The sequence below is a fragment of the Photinus pyralis genome, unplaced genomic scaffold (assembly GCF_008802855.1).
Source record: "Photinus pyralis isolate 1611_PpyrPB1 unplaced genomic scaffold, Ppyr1.3 Ppyr1.4_LG10, whole genome shotgun sequence".
Taxonomy (NCBI): Eukaryota; Metazoa; Arthropoda; class Insecta; order Coleoptera; family Lampyridae; genus Photinus; species Photinus pyralis.
In genome coordinates this window covers 18,525,472-18,546,795 of record NW_022170250.1, presented here as the reverse complement: position 1 = coordinate 18,546,795, position 21,324 = coordinate 18,525,472, and the positions used below count along the sequence as shown (strand labels likewise).

The following is a 21,324-nucleotide window of genomic DNA, read 5'->3' as shown; positions in this document are numbered from 1 at the left end:
CAGCTACGGTTCTCTTGATAAGGCTTACGCTTGATCCCTCATCAATCAATGCATACGTGGAAACAACTTCTCCTCTATTGTATAATTTTACTGGAACTACTTTAAACAACACCTTGGATTCATTTGCTTTCAACGCAGCATGACAGGATACTTCCATATTTAAAACCGTTGGCGTAGATTTATTATCTTGACATTCACTGTGTAATTGAGGATGATGAACTCTGTTACATCCATTCTTATTGCAAGACTTTCTAATGCGGCACATTCTAGTAGAATGTCCAAATTTCAAACAAGAAAAACACAATTTCTTTTCTGTTACTAACTTCCATTTATCATCTGTAGATTTATTCAAAAAATCCGGGCAGTTAGCGATGAAATGGTTCTTTTCGCATAAGACACAATTCATTTCTTTCTTACTTGTAACGTTGGAAGTGTGAAGCATTTGATATTTCTTTGATGTCGTCTTTTTCTCTGTCGGAGAAATCAAAGAATTGCACACAGGAACTCTGGCTATGTTGTCGGCTTTAACTTCAATCCAGTTACTAAAATCTAATATAGACGGGACACCAGTCAGTGAGCTAATATGAGAGGCCCATGCAATTCTCATATTCATTGGGAGCTTTAAGATCAACTCATTAAGCAGTGTGGGATTTGCAAGCTGATGTTGACTAGAACAAGTCAACATAAAGTGACTAAAGTTGATCACTTTGTCAGCAAAAGGAATAATCTGTCCCACATTATTTTCACAGATTCCGGGAATGTTCTTCAACATAGTAATTTGTGCGTCCACTAAAAGTTCTGGTCGACCAAACCTGCTATACAATCTCTCCATGATCTTCTCCGCCATGTCGTCATGAATTAATAACCATTGAACAAGCTCACGAGCTTTCCCTTGCAAACTACTGTTTAGTCTCGTTGTATTTTCTGAAGAAGTATATGCAAACTATGTCGTAGTTCTTTTATACTCTGCATTGAAAACCAGCCAGTCACAAGGATTTCCATCAAACTTTGGCAATGCTACTAAATACTTTCTGACAGGTAACGATGGATGCTGTTGCCAATATACAGGGTTATTTGGGTAAACAGAAAAACTAGGAATTGAACATGAAGGTGTTGACTGTTGGTGCGTAGAATTTCTTGTCGGAGTTATCGAAGGCGAAGGCGTATCAAGCTGTGCAGGTAATGTTACTGGGACTGTATTATTCAGTATAGCTGATGATCGAGTTGTAGGAGGGACTTCAATTTTCATCGTTCGCTGAACTTCAGCTAGTTCCACGTTCTCAATTGCTTCCGATAGTGAATCTTATAACTTTTTCAAAGCTGATTTTCAAGGACTGTTCACTTCTTTATCTAATATCGACTGGACATTCCTTCGAAATTATGAAAATGTAGATATTGCATGCTCAGATTTTTATTGTCTGTTCTATGAGTTATGCGACAAGTTTGTTCCACGTACACGACATAAAGGCAAGCGGTTTTTCCCTAAATGGTTCACCCCAACGATCAAGAAAAATATCAAATTAAAATATATACTACTTAAAGAATATAGAAGAAACAACTCCATTATAGCACTGAACCATTATAAAACTTTGCGCAAATTAATTAAATCCCAAATTCGTCTAGCACACAAAGAGTATATAGATAATATTGAAACGTCTCTAGCCATTGACCCAAAACAATTGTGGTCTTTTGTAAAGACCAAAAATAATATTTCTAGGATCCCGGGTCAAATGAAACACGATGACGCACACTTTAACACGCCAAATGAAATCGTCAATGCTTTTATGTCTTATTTTACATCAGTCTACACCAGCTCTACTGGAATGTCTGGGGCAACAAACAACATTAACAACCTCCCGCCTATTCATTTACCCTACATTACCGATGCAATGGTGGCGACTGCTATTGATAGTTTAAAAAACAAACAAACTGCGGGTTTTGATAAAATACCTGTTTTTCTCCTAAAATTCTTAAAGAATATGCTAATATATCCCTTACGCGTCATATTTAATCTAGCACTCACTTCTTGTACATTTCCTACATATTGGAAGGTTGCCAAGATATGCCCTGTTCTCAAGTCAGGAGAAGCATCTGAAATTTCCAACTACCGTCCTATCAGTATCTTATCAAGTTTCTCAAAAGTGTTTGAGATAGTTATTTACAATTATATTTACCCCTCTGTTCGTAGCCTAATATCTCTACATCAACATGGCTTTATGCAAAAAAGATCAACGGTGACCAACTTGGCTTGTTTTACCGAGTATTGTACGCACGCTTTGGACGAATCTCAACAAGTTGACGTGATGTACGCAGATTTTTCTAAAGCGTTCGATACCATTGACCACCAAATAATAATTCACAAGTTGAAAAACTTTGGTTTTAACGATCATTTTCAAGCTTTCTTTAAGTCTTATCTAAAAGATCGCCGTCAGTTTGTGACGTATAATGGTTATAATTCCCATATGCTTCGAGCGAGTTCTGGTGTCCCTCAGGGGTCTAACCTTGGACCTCTGTTGTTCTTACTTTTTATAAATGACATATCATCCGCTTTCTCTGTTAATCACCTCCTTTTCGCTGATGACCTTAAAATGTTCGTCAAAGTATCTTCAATAAAAGATTGTCTTGTAATGCAAGAAAACATAAATGCTCTAAGCAGATGGTGCCTACTAAATAAACTTAAATTAAATATTAACAAATGTAAAGTCTTAACGTTTTCAAGGAAACGCGAACCAATATGCTTCACGTACAATATTATGGAATGATTTTAGACTGCGCGTCGCACATCAAGGATTTAGGTGTCATTTTTGATAATCAACTTAGTTTTAGATATCATATTCATTTCATCTGTTCATCTGCAATGCGTGTATTAGGTTTCATTATTAGAAATTGTAAATCCTTCACCAACGTTAACGCTCTGATTAGGTTATACTGTGCCCTTGTTCGCTCTAAACTTGAATATTGTGATCTTATATGGTATCCCGTTTATGAAGTATACAAGAATGATCTTGAAAACGTTCAACGTAAATTTCTCAAATATCTCTCGTTCAAAATTGATGGTTATTATCCTCCTCAAGGTGTTCCTCAAAAAGCTCTTTTGGAACGTTTTAGGCTTGATTCTTTACAGCATAGACGGGTAGCTAATAGCGTAAAATTTTTATATAAGCTCCTTCATAACGATATCGATTGTCCGGACCTTTTATCTCAGATTAAATTCTTGGTCCCATCATATCGAACAAGATGTCCTCTCACTTTTGTTTACCCGACTCCCAATACTAACCTCCTTCGTAAAGCTCCATTCTTTACAATGGCTCTCAACTTCAATGCAATTGGTCATAGTTGTGATATTAACTTCAATTCTCTGGCGTACATTTTACGTTTAGTACAAACACATTGTAGTGAATAGTATTATTTAGTAACCTAGGAGTAACGCTATACTTTGTTTATGGCTAGGTTTGTTTTTTTTTCTTTTTTTTGTCATAAGTATTATATTTATATGTTAGGAATTAACTTGTAGTCCTAATTGCTTCACTTCTCACTTATCACGGTTAAAACAAGTATTACTTTTTTTTCTTTTTTTTTTCTTTCTATAGTCATTATTCTGATTTTGTCACTGTAATTATTAAATTATCAAATGTAGCTTAGCCACTAAGTGAATTTATAACTGAATATTGTTCAATTATGGACCCGAGTGTCTGTCGAACAATAAATTCCATTATTATTATTATTATTATTATTATTAGTTGTCGATTTGTAGCTTCCAGCTTCTGATGAAGTTCATTATTCTTCTCTTCCATCCTTGTCTGTACCTCTGTATTTTGCATCAGCTGTGCTTGCATCAATGTAATCTGATTCGTAAGTCCTTCCAAAAGTGATGTAACCCTAGAATCTTCCATTTTGATTGTTACATCCAAGTCTTTGTCGTCGTTTGAATCGTCAGATAAACTTCCAGTAACAAATTCCTCGAGGTAAGGTGGTGGACGCCCATTATTCAACCGCTCACTCTTCTTTGGCATAAATGACTATTAGAATGTCAAATTTAAGAATAAAAATGTTGTTGGTCGTAGTCGCGACCAGTCGTCGTTTTGATTAGGTACTGGTTGGTTCAGGTGGCACTGTTTATAATTTAATCCTCCAAACTAATATTCACCATGTCAAAGTAGGGAAGATTTATTCTCTACAACATGTCAAATTCAGAATACAACTTGTACTACTAAAAAACACCTACTAAATTTGGTGCCCTTAAAACCAGTTCACCAATATTCAAAAAAAAAAGCTCAATATTTGACGTTAAATATTTCAGCTGACAAAATTAATAAAAAATGCAATTATTTAACAGTCAAGGCTAAAATGATGATCTGCAACAACTTTCACCTTGGTCAAATTTACAAGGCCACCGACAATGTGGCACGAGACACCTAGATTTACGAACATGACCTTGAAAATGTATGACCTCTGATGACATCAAAATAAGATCAATATCACAAAAGGAGTCACTGACCTCAGGTGGCCTTGAAAATTGATGGGATCAATGAAGAAATGCAGTCATTGACTTTGTATGCATTTAAAATTGTAATTTGACACAAAAACACAAAAATGGGGGTCATTGACCTCGAACATGTAATTTAACACCATGGGACCAATGACCTTGTATTCTTTTAAAAATGTAATTTAACGCCACATCAATTGAGGTCATTGACCTTGTAAATGTAATTTGACACCCCAAAGATGTAATATGATAATTACAGCTTGCCCTTGAGTTTTACCGCGACCTACCCTCCAAGATTACCGCCCGCCTGGCAGTCAACTGTGACCTTGATCTAATTTCCAAGGGCATCGTCCGCGTGTTACCCAAATTTCACCTTGGCCTAATTTCCACTGCAAAGTGGCATGCCACCTTGACCTACATTCCAAAGTCACCACCATGGCGGGCTCTTCGTCGTGAATCATCTGCCACGCTCGGATCGCCTGTGGAGCGTCAGGGTTGGTGGGGCGATGGTTTTTACGGGCAGTACCAAGCGTTCCTCATCGGCATTGGTGACGATAGTGGTGTAGTTGAGATAGGTGTTCCGCCAGTGGGGTATGCTTGCCAAGGCAATTAAACTCCTGGAGGAGGAGGGCCCAAGCGGTGAGCTTCCGTCGTCTTTGGTTCGATCAAGCCAGAGAAGGTGGAAGTAACCCCAAAATGTCACTTGTCTTGTGCGCGTCGTAAGTGTTGTTTCTGGAGTCGCTCCCTCACCATCCGCAGGTGGTCGAGGTGTTCCTCCTATTGCGTCGAGGTACACCATAATGAACTTCCTCAGGGTTCCCAGGAGCACTTCTTGCGTCATCAACTTCGGAAAGGTGAGCGGGATACTCTTGAGCCCGAACGGCATCATTCGAAAGTGGTAGCGGGCGTGGATAAGCGGTACAGTGAAGCTTTCGTTTCAGGTGCAACTGTTCAACCTGCGGTAGTCCACGTGGAAACGCGCGTTGTCGTCGTTCTTTTGGACAGTGACAATGGGGTACGAGTAGCTAGAGGTGCTCGGTCCAATAATGTGGTCGGCCAGCATTGTTTCGATTTCCTTCGTGGGTCACCCAGTTGGTGGTTTGCCGACGTTGGCTACCCATCGGCGACCGTGACCTAGGATGACCTCGTTGCGAAGCAACCAGTCCTAACCCAGAATAATGGGCGTTGCGAGGTCGTTGACCACCAGGAAGGCTCCCCTAGAAAAATCCTCAAAAATCCAAAACGGTTTTAACGACTTCGTGAGAAGCTTTTGGAAAATCTCAGAGTAATAAGGCCTCCAAATGTTTTTGAACCCCGAACAATTTTTTAAAGGCTGTAAAAGTCTTTAGAATGCCTCTTAGAGAGTCTCTCTAATAGAGACTTTTGAGAACTGCTGGAAATTCGCACCACTGAGACGATCTCAAATGCTTCTAGAGCTCTTAAAAACCTTTTAAACAGAAGAGACATTTAAAAAGGTTCTCTTAGAATGGCGTCTCAAAGGTTTTCAAACTTAGGACTCTGGATAAAAGACATCGCTTGGGTTTAGAATTTTTGGAGACGCCGCAAAGAAAGTGTATTCTTTCTCCAATAATCCACTAGACGTGGAAAGGAGTGAAGCATGGGCGTGCACCAGGTCCTCTCTTGTTGACCAAAAAGACTATCACAAATGCTTGACGGTAGCAATAAAACGTTAATTAAGAGGAAATAGCGTTTTCAAGTATTACTAGAAATTATTAAGCGTTTGAACCGGTTTACAATTACACGGGGCAAAAGGTACTTTGTGAAAGTCACGCATAATCAGTAATTACACCTGATTCCGTTAATTGCGGCATCTAATTTGCGGTTACGTAATTAAACAATTCGACAATGCATTTGTATCGAAATCAAATGGACGTGTGCTCGAACTCCAATTTCTTCACCGGTGATGCTAAATTTAACGCATCAAGACGACCAAACCAAACCAGTTTGGCACTGGCCTACCTACATTGTCAACTTGCATTACTCACTGCACGTGTGAAGGTCGGCAATTGGTTTTTTCATATATAACCAAACAAATCTCAATTTTGTCCAGTCCTCTACGGATTCGGGGCTGACAGAGGTTTCGTGCATGGTCCCGAAGAGATGCATTCTGTTCTCCTGATACAAAATAGGTCCTAGTATCCCAGAAACAAAAAATTATTTATACTTTGTCACTTCGCGTCTGAAAAAGTGTCAAGCAGTTACGCACCCAAGAGTCTGGGGTTGATCTCGGGTCTCATGACGGGCAAGTCTCCCAGAGATTTCTTAGAAACCTCAATATGTAGCAAAGTTAGAGGTACATTTTTAGAATGAGATCAATACTTACTATAATAAAAAAGATAATAATAATAATGCGCTTACACGAACAAATTGGTCGGAAAAGCTTTTAATTTTAATGTATAAATACCTACTTCAAATGTGCTCATAGATGACTGAGGTAATTTGTAGAACTGATCAATTACAGGTTGGAACTGCTACCATTACTTATTTAAACCTGGACCGTGCAAGGTCGCTCGGTACATGGTGGTGACTTTGAAAAGTCGCAGTAAAACTCAAAGGGCACGCCGTATAATTATCATATTACTTTTTTTGGGGTGTCAAATTACATTTACAAGGTCAATGATTTAATTGTGGGGTGCTAAATTACATTTTTAAGGGCAGAGAAGGTCATTCCCCCCATGGTGTTAAATTACAGGTTTCAGGTCATCTCTAATTGTCGTGTCAAATGACATTTTCAATGTAATCTAAGGTCATTGTGCCAAAATTCATTTTTAATGTCATCCAAGGTCAATGACCCCCATTTTTGTTGTGCCAAATTACAATTTGAATGGCATACAAGGTCAATGCCCATATTTCTTAATTGACCCAATCAGGGTTAACCGGTGTCATTTTTTGTGATCCGAGGTCATTGGCATTTTTGGGGTGTCAAATTACATTTTAATGCCATCCGAGGTCATTGACCCCATACATGTTCATTGAACCCCTTTTTGTGTTGTCGAATTACATTTCAAAAGTCATCGAGGTGATTGACCCAATGAAATATATGACATCACAAAAATGGAGGTCACTGAAATTTGATAACCTTAAAAATGGTAGATTATTTAAAGATCAAATGAGGTCATTTACTTTGGATGGCCTTGAAAAATTTAATTAGACGCCAAATAAAAATGGGGAGAAAGAAATTGTATGACCTTGAAAATGTGATCTGATAACACAAAATTGGGTTAATTTACCTGGATTGGCCTTGATAATGTAATGAAACACCACATAACAATGAGCTCATTGACCTTGGTGACCTCGAATATGTAATTGGAGACAGCAAAACGTGGTCATTCACCTTGTACGCCCTTGAAAATATAATTTGACACCGCAAAAATGGGTTCATTGACCTTGAAAATGTATTTCACACCACAAAAAGGGGATCATTGTCCTTGGATGACCTTGAGAAGGAATTAAGTCGCAAAATAAAAATAGGGCTGTTGACCTTGGATGACCTTAAAAAGATAATTTGACATCGCAAAAAATGGGCTCATTGACCTTGGATTACTAAACACCACTTAAAATGTGGTCATGGACGTATGACCTTGAACATGTAATTTGACACCACCAAAAAGGGATCATTGTCCTTGGATGACCTTGAAGATGAATTAACACTCAACATAAAAATACGGTTATTGACCTTGGATGACGAAAAGATAAATTGTCACCTGAAAAATGTGTTCGTTGACCTTGGATGACCTCGACAGTATAATTAGTTATTACAAAAGGTGAGGGTATTGCCCTACTATGACCTTCAAAATGTAATCTGACACCACAAAGAATGGGTTCGTTGCCCTCGGATGACCTCAAAAATGCAATTCGGCACCACATAAAAGTGCGGTCATTGACTTTAGGTGTCTATGACATTGTAATTTGATAACACAAAAAATGGGACTTTAGATGACTTTGAAAATGAATTTTGACACCAAAATTGAGGTCATTAGCCTTTGGCACCGCAAAAATGGGGCCATTGACTTTGTATGCCCTTAAAAATGTAATTTAACACCAGATGAATTGTTGCCCTAATTTCTCAGGTCGCCGCCTACGCGGCACGCGATTTTCACCTTGGCCTAATTTCAAAGGTCATCGCCCCCGTGGCTTGTGACTTTCACCTTGGCCTAATTTCCAAGGTCGCCGTCCGCGTGGCACTCAACTTTCAGCTTGCCCACGAGGTGGCGAGCGACCTTGAACGGTCCAAGTTCGCTCCTATATGTATAGCTACTGCTAACATAATGACCAGTTAGGGTACATGGCCATACCGGACGTCAACCTACGACGACATTCGTTTTCAATCAGATAATAAAGATGTTTAATAGAATTACCTTTCATTATAAATTTCAGCAGGCCTAAGCTCCGAAAATATTAACATTTAGTGTAGGTGTAAACCGTAGAAATATTAAAAAGTAAGAAAGGAAGGCATCTAATAATAACAAGTAGTAAAATACTTGAAAAAATTTAATAATAATAATAGTTTAATGCCCAACAGAAAACAAATTCCAATTACAGGACATTTAACAGATAATATAGAGGCGATACAAGTAGATATTACAAACAGTAGAACAATTGGCATAAAAAAAATTATAGAACTATAATTTAAAAAAAAAAAATAAAAACCAAACCAAACAACTATATAAAAAATAGCAATTAAAGATTAATCTCAGTGAATATACAAGTTAGTGTTGAATTAAATATGTCCACGGTTTTACAAAGGTTATTGTATGTTTTACACGAACTTAAAATTGGAGACATATATAAAACATTAGTACGTGGCGGAGAAAGGTGAAATGGTAAACTCAAACGATAGTGATAAGATGGTACAAGAAAATTAATTTTAGACAGCAAATCGGGGGTATCTAGTTTATCGTGCACAATATTAAATAGGAAAGTTATACTACTTTTTATTCTTCTATCCTCTAAACTACTAACATGAAATAGGTTTAGTTTAGTTTCATGACAAAACCCTCTAGGAGGATAATGACCTTCAGTTTTGTAATATAAGAATTTTAAGAATCTCCTCTGAACATGCTCGATCAAATCAATATTTTTTTTTGATGACGCGAACCAGATAAGTGAGCAATACTCCAGCTTACTTCGAACAATTGAAAAGAATAGTGCTTTAAGTGCAACCATATTATTGAAGGATTTACAATTCCTCAGTATAAAACCTAGAGTAGACATTGCTGAACGCGTTACTGTAGCAATGTGATGCGAAAATGTAAATTTGGAATCAAAGTAAACGCCTAGGTCTTTAACCAAATCGACCCTTGTTAACCGCAGGGAATGAACTACATAATTATATACAATAGGTTGATGTTTCTTAGCGTATGTAACTATTTTACATTTAGAAATATTTAAAAATAAACAATTAGTAGAACACCACCGCACAACACTGTTTAGTTGCTCCTGCAGAAATTGACAGTCACTGATCGAAGACACTTGAGTAAACAGTTTTAGGTCATCGGCAAATAGTAGTGCACCACACTTCAATAAAGCAGTTAAATCGTTAATATATAACAGAAATAAAAGAGGTCCCAGGGTAGATCCGTGAGGGACACCTGAAGTAACTATAACAGAATCAGACTTAAAATTATTGTACAGTACACGCTGGGATCTGTTGCTTAAATAAGATTTAAAAAGCTTCAGTAACCCTTCATTGAAACCAAAATTAAATAGCTTGGCAATAATGATGTCATGGGGAATGCTATCAAACGCCTTTTTGAAGTCGGTATATATGACGTCAACTTGTCCACGCTTGTCGATGGTTTCTGCAATAACATGCGACAAACATGCTAAGTTAGTGGTTGTAGATCTGTGTGCCATAAAACCATGCTGGTGGATGGATATAAGTCGTCTCACCTTCGAATAAATCCTAACATACAAGACATTCTCAAAAATTTTTGCGAAGTTGCTTAAAATGCTGATTGGTCTGTAGTTACTAACGTCGTTGGAGTCACCAGATTTATATACAGGCGTAACGTTAGCATTTTTCCAGCTATCGGGAAATACATTAGTAGCCAATGCAAGATTAAATATACGTGTTAAAGGTTCAGCAAACACAGCTGCACAGTCTTTAATAAAAAAAAGCTGGAATAAGATCGGGACCAGATGTGTTACCATTTTTTAAGTTGTTTATGGCTGTGGAGACTTCATCAACAGTTACACTTTCGATATGGATAATTGGTACATTATTATAGTCATAGAAGTCAGTAACATCACTATTTGTTGATGTCGAATATACACTACTAAAGTAATCACTAAATGCTTGTACAATGTCTTGAGCATTCTCGAAAGTTTCATTGTTAAATCTCATACTGGATGGAATGCGAGAACTACCTCTCCTTGAGTTGATAAAGGTCCAAAAACGTTTTGGATCGATAGAGATTGTAGCTTGCACATTGGAAATGTAGTTAGTTATTATAAGCTGTATGGATAAGTAACCTAAGATCCTTACGCAAGCGTTTAAAATTGATTAAGTATTGTTCGGTTCCATATTTCTTGAATTTTTTGAAAGCAGCAAACTTTAGCCAAATCAGACGTTTAATTTCAGGGGTGTACCAAACAGGATACTTAGATGATTTGTTACTATACCTAGGAACATATGCATCCAGTACCTGATACAGAAACTGGTAGAAACGGTCACAAGCAAAGTTCACACTAGTACAAGACTCCAAAAACGACCAGTCGGCCTGCAGTAAAGAGGCATATAAGTTAATGAAATTTGCTTTCACAAAGTTATAACGCTTGTTCCGATTATCAATAGGAAAGCGCTCAATACTTTTAATCTTCAGCGATATATCAATACATAGAGCTGGGTGATAGACATCTTCCGTAACTATAGGCTCAGTATCATGTATTACAGAACAGGTTATATTGGCAAAAACTAAGTCCAGCAATCGGTTCATTGAGTTGACTACAGTATTACATTGGTTTAAATGGAGAAAGTCAGCAAAATTGTTGAGCGTTGCGGTCCTGTTGTCAAGCACATGCACACTATTATAATTAGGAACGTTAAAATCACCAACTATGACCACATTAGTCGAGAAACATGATTGTTGTTCCAATAGTTCAAAAAAATGCTGAAATGTATCAATAGACGTACTCGGGGGTATGTATATAGCAAAAACAGACAACACACAGGTATCTAGCAAACACTTACAACCAACAATGTCAATGGATGGAATAGCATCAATTAGAGCTTGCACATTCAGGAGTTCAGAACGAATATTACGATTCACAGCAATCATTGCTCCACCGCCCCATTTTTGATTAGTGATGTGAAATTTGCGATCGCAGCGATAAATGCTGTAGCAGTTTGGTAGGAGTTCATTGTCCATGATATCAGGCGTCAAAGCAGTTTCAACCATGCAAAGAATGTCATAATCACAATTTAGACCGTAAGAATACAGAGAGTTAAGTTTTGATTTAAGACCACGTGTATTTTGGAAATAGCACTTTAAGTTGTTTTGAGTATTTAATGTTGGGCAGGAGTTGCGTTTTTTGAACTGACGATGGTTGGAACATTTCGAATATATTTAATTGTTAGATTACTTTCACCGTTTTGAATGCGATTGTGAAGAGTTAATCTTACAGATTTCAAAAATTCCCGTTGCATCAATGTTTCATCTGCTGTTATATATAATTTACCGTTTCGAGGCAATTTAGCTTTGTTCTTCAAAAGTAATACTGCATCGTCTCTGCTATTAAGTACAACCTTGATCGGCCGCACTTTATCTTTCATGGCAGCGCGCCCCAAACGATAGATCATGATATGGTCCGTAGATACAGGTGCAACCTTATCAATGACGTTTACTACTTGACGCAAATCCTCCTTCTTTTGATCTTCAATGGTACCTTCACATTCATCCAAGCCGTGGATAATAATGTTACGCGATCGTAGATTGCGCTCGTTCATCTCGCTAATTAGGTTTTCTCTGTAGATAGCGTCGCTGAGAGTACTAGATGATGCTTTCTTCAATGCATTGATTTCATCTCTCATTTCAAGCATCATTTTAACTAGATCACCCAATTGCAAGCGATCGCTTGAACAATTTTCACATAAAAATTTAATTCGGCGATCTTTGTCGTTGAGACACTTGATTTCCGCTCTGGATAAACCAGAGCAAGTTGTATGTACGGGTTTATCGCACGCATCGCATTTAAGCTCTTTATCAGCATCTACATTATTAGCACAAACGTTACACTTCGATATGGAAGGCATAATTATTAGAATTCAAAATCACAGAAATAACGGAATATAAGGTAAGCGTACCGCACTCGATGAGAGTTACTTACTTACTGATAAAGTAAGAAGAAAAGTAAGGTTAAGCACGTGAAAATGGAATCGTCTTTCAAGCCACCTCCGAATTTGGTGTTTGACCAACAATTAAACAAGAATTTTGAGAAGTTTAAGAATGCTTTTGATATATACATGGAAGCATCAGGTTTAAGTACTGCCGAAGAAAAAAGAAAAATTGCGATATTTCTCAATGTAGCGGGAGAAGAAGCACAAGAAGTATACACAACGCTAGGTCTCACTAATGAACAAAAGGCAAAGTATGATGAAGTAATTAAAGCTTTTCAAGAGTACTGTAAACCGAGAAATAATGAAACGTATGATAGGTTTAAATTCTTCTCGAGGAACAAGAATACGGAAGAAACATACGACAGTTTCATAAAAGACTTGAAAGTTTTAGCGAAGCCCTGTAATTTTGGAGATCAGGAGGACTCACTAATACGGGACAGATTGATTTTAGGTATCACTGATGTAGTGCTGCAGGAGAGGTTACTACGGCAAACAAAACTAACTTTGAAGGATGCGGAGCAGCACTGCAGGCTCACCGAAGTTACCAGAAGGCAAGTTGAAGGCCTAAAAGAAGAGCATGCCAAGGTAGACATCATAAGAAAAGGAAAGAGAGATCAACTCGCAGCAACAGGTGGCAAGACAACAAAAACACCAGGTAATACGTATGATTGTCGTAAATGTGGGAGAAATCATCAAATAGCACAATGCTTTGCGTATGGACAAACGTGTCACAATTGTAATGGACTGAATCATTTTGCAATTGGGTGTAAATTTAAAAATTGGAATAAGAATAAGTTTATGCATGGAAAGAATGTTAGTAGTAAGAAAAACAAAATCAATAATTTAGAAGTAGCGGGTGTAGAGGACGATGATGATGATGACGATTGTTATATTGATTTAATTAGTTTAGATAAAATAGGGTGTGAAAGTAGCATTAAGCTATGGAAGGAAAATGTAACAATTAACGGTATTAAAATTTCTTTCAAATTAGACACGGGCGCACAGTGCAATGTGTTGCCTTTAAAATGGTTAGAGAAAGTACAAAAACAAAAAGAGTTAAAAGAAATAAATCAGACAATAATAACATATGGTAATAATAGAATAAAAGTAAAAGGATATGTAATTTTGAATTGCAAGTTAAGGAATACAGAGTATAAATTAAAATTTATTGTGGTAGATGTAGAAAGTGATCCAATTTTGGGATTAAATGCATGTGTAAAACTAAATTTAGTTGCAAGGCTTGATTCTGTCAGTCAGTTAAAAGAAAATGGGAGTAATGGAAGGGACCCAAAAGAAAAGTTAAAATTTGCATTTATAAATGAAAATAAAAATTTGTTTGAAGGTTTAGGTAAAATACCCATGGAACATAGAATTAAATTAAAAAATAATTATGTGCCATTTGTAAGCGTTTGTAGAAGGGTGCCAGACTCGCTAAAAGAAAAATTAAAAACGACTTTAGAGGAGCTGGTACAAAAAGGTATCATAGAAAAAGTAGAAGGTCCGTCTGAGTGGGTGAATAATATTGTAATCATAGAAAAACCAAATGGAAAGTTGCGGATTTGTTTGGATCCACAACAGTTAAATAAAAATATTTGTTTAGAACAATATCCTATACCCACTATTGACGAAATTGGAGTAAAATTAAAAAACAAAAGGGTTTTCAGTGTAGTAGACATGAAAGATGGATTCTATCAAATACCAATTGATAAGGAAAGCAGTAATTTATGCACGTTCATTAGCCCATTTGGTAAATTTAAATTTTTGAGGTTACCATTTGGATTATCAATAAGCCCTGAGGTATTTCAAAAAATTAATGAAAAAATTTTTCAAAATCTTGGAATAGGAATTTATTTTGATGACTGCATAATTGCTGGTAGGGATGAAAAAGAACATGATGAGTTAATGAACAAGTTTATAGAACGGGCAAAACAGTACAACATTAAATTTAATCCTGATAAATTACAATATAAGGTCAGTAAAGTCAAGTATTTAGGGCAGGAGTTTTCTCATGAAGGTGTAAAACCAGACCCTGATTATATTGAAGCGATCACATGTTTAAGTGAGCCGTCAAATAAGAAGGATTTATTAAAGATATTAGGTATGGTAAATTATTTGAGTAAATTTGTACCCAAATTATCAGAACTTTGTGGTCCTCTAAGAAAATTAATAAAAAATGATGTTGAGTTCATATGGGGTAATGAACAGAGAGAAACATTTAACAAATTAAAATTGAGCATTATTAATATTCCAACACTTAAAATATTTGATTCAAAGGAACCCATAGTAGTACAAACAGATGCAAGCCAGTATGGCATGGGTGGTGCTTTGTTGCAGGGAGGTAAACCAGTAGCATTCTGTTCTAGAAGTCTAACCGAAACTGAGACAAGATATGCTCAAATAGAAAAAGAGTATTTGGCCATTTGTTATAGTTTAAATAAATTTCATCAATTTATTTATGGAAAGCGAATAACAGTAAATTCAGATCACAAACCTTTAGTTGCAATACAGGAAAAAGATATAAATAAAATAACATCTAGATTGCAAAGAATGAGACTAAAAACACTAAAATATAATTTCAAAATAGAATACTTACCAGGAAAACAAATGTTTATTGCAGATCTATTGTCTAGATTTTATATAAATAAGAATACGATGGATGATCCTGAAATGTTAGAAGTAGTTCATTGTGTTGAAATGGAATTACCAATCTCAAGAGATAGGTTAGAGGAGATTATAAACAAAACAGAAACTGATCATACATTAAAAATAGTCAAGCAATTTTGTGAAAGTGGGTGGCCAAACCACAAAAGTCAATTTAACAATGCAGAGTTGAAACATTATTTTAAAATTAAAAATGAGTTAGTAACCAAAAATGGTATTATTTTCTATAATAATAAACTAGTTGTTCCAGAATCCTTAAGAAAATATATGTTACAACAACTGCACAAGGTTCATTTTGGGATAGAAAAAACAAAAAGGCGGGGTAGGAAACTTTTCTATTGGCCTAGACTTTCGTCAGACATAGAAAATTTTGTAACTAACTGTGGAGTTTGTAAAAAGTTTAGTAGGGCAAACGTTAAAGAGCCACTAATCCCTCATGAAGCTCCAGAATTACCTTTTGAAAAAGTAGGCTCAGATATATTAGAATTTAATCGAAATTCATATTTAGTGGTAGTTGACTATTATAGCAAGTGGATCGAACTGAAAAAATTAAATAACAAAACTGTTAAGGAAGTCATTACCAAACTGAAAGAAATTTTCTCTACCTTTGGAGTTCCATCCAAATTTGTATCAGATAATAATCCATATAATAGTTTAGAGTTTAAAAAATTTGCAAAAGAAATCAATATGGAACTAAGTTTTGCTAGTCCGAGGTATCCAAAATCTAATGGACTTGCAGAAAAAGCTGTAGGAATATGCAAAAACATGTTAAAAAAATGTGAAGAAACAAACTCTGAAATTTTTGGTCATCTGCTGGAGTATAGGGCAACCCCACTGTCTGGTTTAGATGAGTCGCCAGCAGAATTATTGAATAGCAGAATGTTACGTACAACATTACCAATTACTAAAACTCAATTAAAACCTAAAGTAGTTAACATAAATACAGAGGCAGTAAAGCAAAGACAAAAGAAAGCAAAGTTGTACTATGATCGGAATGCAAAAGCTCGTCCCGAGTTTAAAAACAATGAGCATGTCTATATAAAGAATGATCAAAATTCAAATTGGAGAACTGGAAAAATTATTAGTAAAGGTAGCACTCCCAGGTCATATGTAGTGTGCGATGAAAAAGGGTCAGTACTAAAACGAAATTCATGGTTTTTGAAAAAAGCGGGCACAGCTTCAATAACAAATCGAAGGTCAACTATTGATAGTAACATTGACATAGATGAGACAAACAGTACAGAGCAGGGTAGTGATAAGGTAGAAAATAGCGTAGATGATAAGGTAGAAAATAGTGTAGCTGTAGATGGTAAGGTGGAAAATCAAAGTGAAGGTGACAATAGTGATGGTGGAAGTGATAAATGCAAAAATCGTGAGGTAAACTCGGAACCAAGTACAAAACGATTAAAAAGAGAAATCAAAATGCCTATTAGATATAAGGATTATGTATAGGTTAAGTAAATTAGCATTAGTTTAAATTTGTAATCGAAGTTATCTTGTTGAAAGGGAGATGTAACATAATGTACAAGTTAGGTACATGCGCCACTACCGGACGTCAACCTACAGACGACATCGGTTCAATCAATAATAAAGATACTTGCTTGGAAAACGCCAAAATCAAGATTATACGCGACCATCAGCCGTGGTATTGGCTGATTGGACCGTTGCCGGAAACAACCGACGGTTTCAGATTACGCGAGCACTCGTTGAGGGATCGACACGTGCCCTAGGACGCTCGTGGATGAAATTATTTTACGCTACGGAACGCCAGAGCGGGTCATCAACGACAATGGGTCACTATTTGTTGGAGAAGTCATGCTGGCGGTATCTTACTGTATAGGGTTTCACCCCGTCGATCGAAATAATCGGGACATTGAAACTCAGCTTGCGATACTGACGACCCAATCCCACACTGCATGGAAAGACCGTCTCCCGAGCATCCAGTTCGCCCTGAATTCAACAGTATCGGCTGCCACCGAGGAATTGTTGAGAAGGTTCCGTTCCATTTGAAGGTTTTCTCCAAGGTTTGAGCGCTCATTCGAGATGAGGTTTACCAAGAGCAAGATCGCTCCAATCGCAAGCGCGGTCGCCCACCACTTGAAAAATCATTGCTCTTTGTTTCAATTAGGTTGCTAGGGTTACTCGGTTATTTTGAAAATTACTAGTGTCAAGATTTACAAAAAATGTTACCTCAAAACGTTTTGGCCACCTTGAGGCGTTTAATTATGGACATTAAACAAATTAGTGAAGAAAGTTACAGGGAAATGAAGGAAAGTATTAGAAATGAGCTGAGGGAAATTCCCAAATGCAGTACGAAAATTTTGTACCTAACGTGCGTGCGGGACGGACTACAGGAACAAATTAAACAATCTGCCAAGGAAGACGGAGAGGTACAAAATAACGAAAAGGGCGGACCTTCTCAGGCGTCGAAGGTGCTCCCATCAAAGTCGCAGAGCGACTCTGCAATTTCGCAAAAGAAAAAGAGCCAAAGGGGAAAACGAAAATGTACGTCGCCTGATTGTAATGACAACGTGCCGCATAAAATACCAAGAAATGTATCGATCACGACAATATTCAGTGGTTCCAATTCTTCCACTCATTCCAAAGAAGATACCTGCTTTAAAGGAAGACGTAAATGTGGCGAAATATATTTTCGACGGTGCCGATCATGCACGTGTATGTGATTAAAATAAATCTGATAGTCTTGTTTTGATTTATTTCTTGGAAAAGATCATTTATCGGAACAATTATTGAAAGTCCGTCACCTCAGAAAATAGCGCAAAGGGTTTCGTAACCAACAGGGACAGTGAGAAGACGTGGGCACATATGCTAGTACATTAAAGAACCCAGAAAGGAAAATTTATAGTAATTCATTCTAATTATTTTGTTTTGCAACAATGAGATCACGCGAATTTTATGGCCAATTCCATGATTACTCGCATCAGTTTGAATTACTATATTTTCTTTTGGATTAAAATGCTTTAAAGTCGTGATATTAATTAATTTTAATTTTATTTGATCTACTGCTGTTTGTTGCCTGTTGGTCCACTGCCAATCTTGGTTAGTTCTTAACAATAACCTTAATGAATTCGTTAATTCAGATAATTTTGGTATAAAAGAGTGGAAATAATTGACTAATCCTAAAAATCTCTGAAGCTCTTTTTTATTAACTGGATTAGGCATCTTAGCAATAGCTTCTAACTGTTTGCTATCAGGACGAACACCCTGTTCATTAAATATTAAACCTAAGTACATAACTTTCCCAACTTTATACTGAATCTTAGAGTAGTTAAATTTTACATTATATTGACTCGCTTTATCCATTACTTTACTAAAGATTTTGTCATGAGTTACCTCGTCCTCTGCTGCTATTATGAGATCATCGAAGTATACCTGTACACCTTCCAAATCACCAAAAATACGTTCTAATTCCCTTTGAAATATTTCAGGGCTTGAACTTAAACCAAAAGGTAATCTGTTATATTTGTAACGACCAAACGGTGTTGCAAAGGTACATAGGTAAGATGATTCATCATCAAGAGGTATTTGATGAAACCCATCCTTCATATCTAATACACTAAAGACTTTTTTACCAGCTAAGTTTGTACGAAGCTCTTCCATTGTCGGTATTACATGATGTTCTCTCTTGATAACCTTATTTAACTGCGATGGGTTGAGGCATATTCGTATGGACCCATTTTTCTTCTCCACGATTATTATATCATTCACCCAGTCAGTTGGTCGCGTCACCTTGGATATGATGGTCTGGTCTTCTAATGTTTTTAACGCTGCTTGCAGTTTTTCCTTTATGCAGGAGGCATATCTTCGAGCTGGCTTTACAGTAGGAACTGCATTCTCCGAGAGGCAAATTTTGTAATTAAAAGGCAGCTTACCCAAACCTAAAAATACATTTTTATATTTAGTAAAAATATTGTCATTATCCAAGCTATTTGACACATTGTTAACCCGTTTTACTAAGTTCATGTCAACAGCAGTTGATAACCCTAGTATTGGCTTTGCATTAACTTTAGCAACCACAAATGAAATCGAAGTCTCGACCGAATCACTTACTTTACACGGAATTTTAACAATACCGAAAGTTTCAATTTTAGTACCACCATATGCTATTAACACAGAATTAGTCTCCTTTAGGCTAAACCTGCTAAAATAAGTCTTATAATAATTATACGGAAGAACATTAATGTCTGCTCCTGTATCAATTTTAAAGTCCACCGATAACCGATTGTCTAACATTATCGCATGTGTCCAACTTTTACTTAAAGCACCTGATTTTATACTTCGCACTGTCAATTCGTTTGTAAACCATGCCTGTTCAGGTTCATCTCGTTCATTATTAAAATCTAATTCGTTGACACCTTTTTTGTCAGCTTTTCTCCATCGCCCGACTTGTGTCGCCCTAGCCTGTTTACACCCTACTTTAAAATGGTTAAACCGACCACACTGGTTACATTTAAGCCCATAGGCAGGACAAGCACGAATTGCATGAGTCTTACCACATTTTTTACACTGATAGTTATCATTATGACCATTTTCAGAACTACCGCTATTGGTCCCTTTTTTACTATGTCCAATTTTTAATTTATTAATATTTAGTTCATTTCCTTTACCTTCACGCATTAATTTCACCTGTTGTTTGCTGACTTCAGCTGCTCGGCACAAGTTGCTAGCCTTCTCCAGATTTATGTCAGCTTCTCTCAACAGTGCTTCCTGTAGTCCTCTATCTCTAATGCCCAGTATTATTTTATCCCGCACCAGGCTCTCTTCTTGTTTTTCAAACTCACATATTTTTGCTATTTTCTTTAAATCTGTAAGAAAGTTATCGAATGACTCACCCTCCGCCTGGTTGCGGTTAAAGAATTTGTATCTGTTAAAGACCTGATTCTTTCTCGGTATGCAGTGGTCTTCGAAGCATTGTAACACTTTCCCAATATCTTTTCTGTCTTCATTCGAGAGATTAAATGTATTGAACAGCTGCAGCCCATCGTCACCGATCGTGTTTAATAACATAGCCACTTGAACTGACCCCGATTTTTTAGTATATTCGGTTGCCTCCAAAAATATTTGGAATCGTTGTTTAAATAACTTCCAGTTCTCTGCGACGTCTTCGCTTAGATTCAATGATGATGGGGGCTTGAAATTTTCCATGTTCACCTTAGTAAAGAAACGTGTTATAACTTTTACTACTATTTTACACCTGACACCATGTTAAGTATGTGGTTTGAGTAAGAGTGGTTTAATAATACTGCCATTTTGAGATGCTCTATATAATTATGGATGAATATATAAATGGACTACTTGACACGATACATATTACATTGGAACATGACCAAGGACGTCTGGTCCAGTCGTAGCTTCGGAGGTGGCTCACGCCACGCTGTCATATACACATGAATCAGCGATAATTTATTCAAGACGCCTTACGCTTGCGAGTATGTTGCACTCCCAACGTTTGGATTGAACCAACAAGTCATAAATGAAGCAATTAATTCCACACTTGTAATTTATTAAACAATTAAGTTGGAGTTGTAGGAATTTTCAATCTTGTAGGTGGAACAGAAAGCGATTTTACTTTGCGTTTTTGTCGCCCCTCACCAAAGCCACGAGTTTGCACTACAAAACAAGGTCACCCCACACGTCTTTGTTATTTTCCCAATTGCAGTGTAAAATAAATACTATCCAATTCCGCGTTATATCTATACAAAAAGGCTAACCTCTGATCACCTTCTAATGTTTACCCGATTATAGTGATATTATTATCATCCTTTCGCGGGTGATTTTTTTGTGAACTTTTTTGGTT

At 36.7% G+C, this 21,324-nt stretch overlaps 1 protein-coding gene across 1 annotated transcript; it reads right to left on the bottom strand.

The window, feature by feature from the left end:
- Positions 1-18,335: 18,335 nt before the first annotated feature.
- On the bottom strand, positions 18,336-20,868 carry LOC116162410. Its single transcript, XM_031476025.1, has 2 exons — positions 19,622-20,868; positions 18,336-19,405 (listed from the first exon to the last, which is right to left on the bottom strand). The coding sequence occupies exons 1-2, from the start codon at positions 20,670-20,672 to the stop codon at positions 18,336-18,338; spliced, it is 2,121 nt and encodes a 706-aa protein (XP_031331885.1). The 5' UTR covers positions 20,673-20,868.
- Between the last annotated feature and the right edge of the window lie 456 nt (positions 20,869-21,324).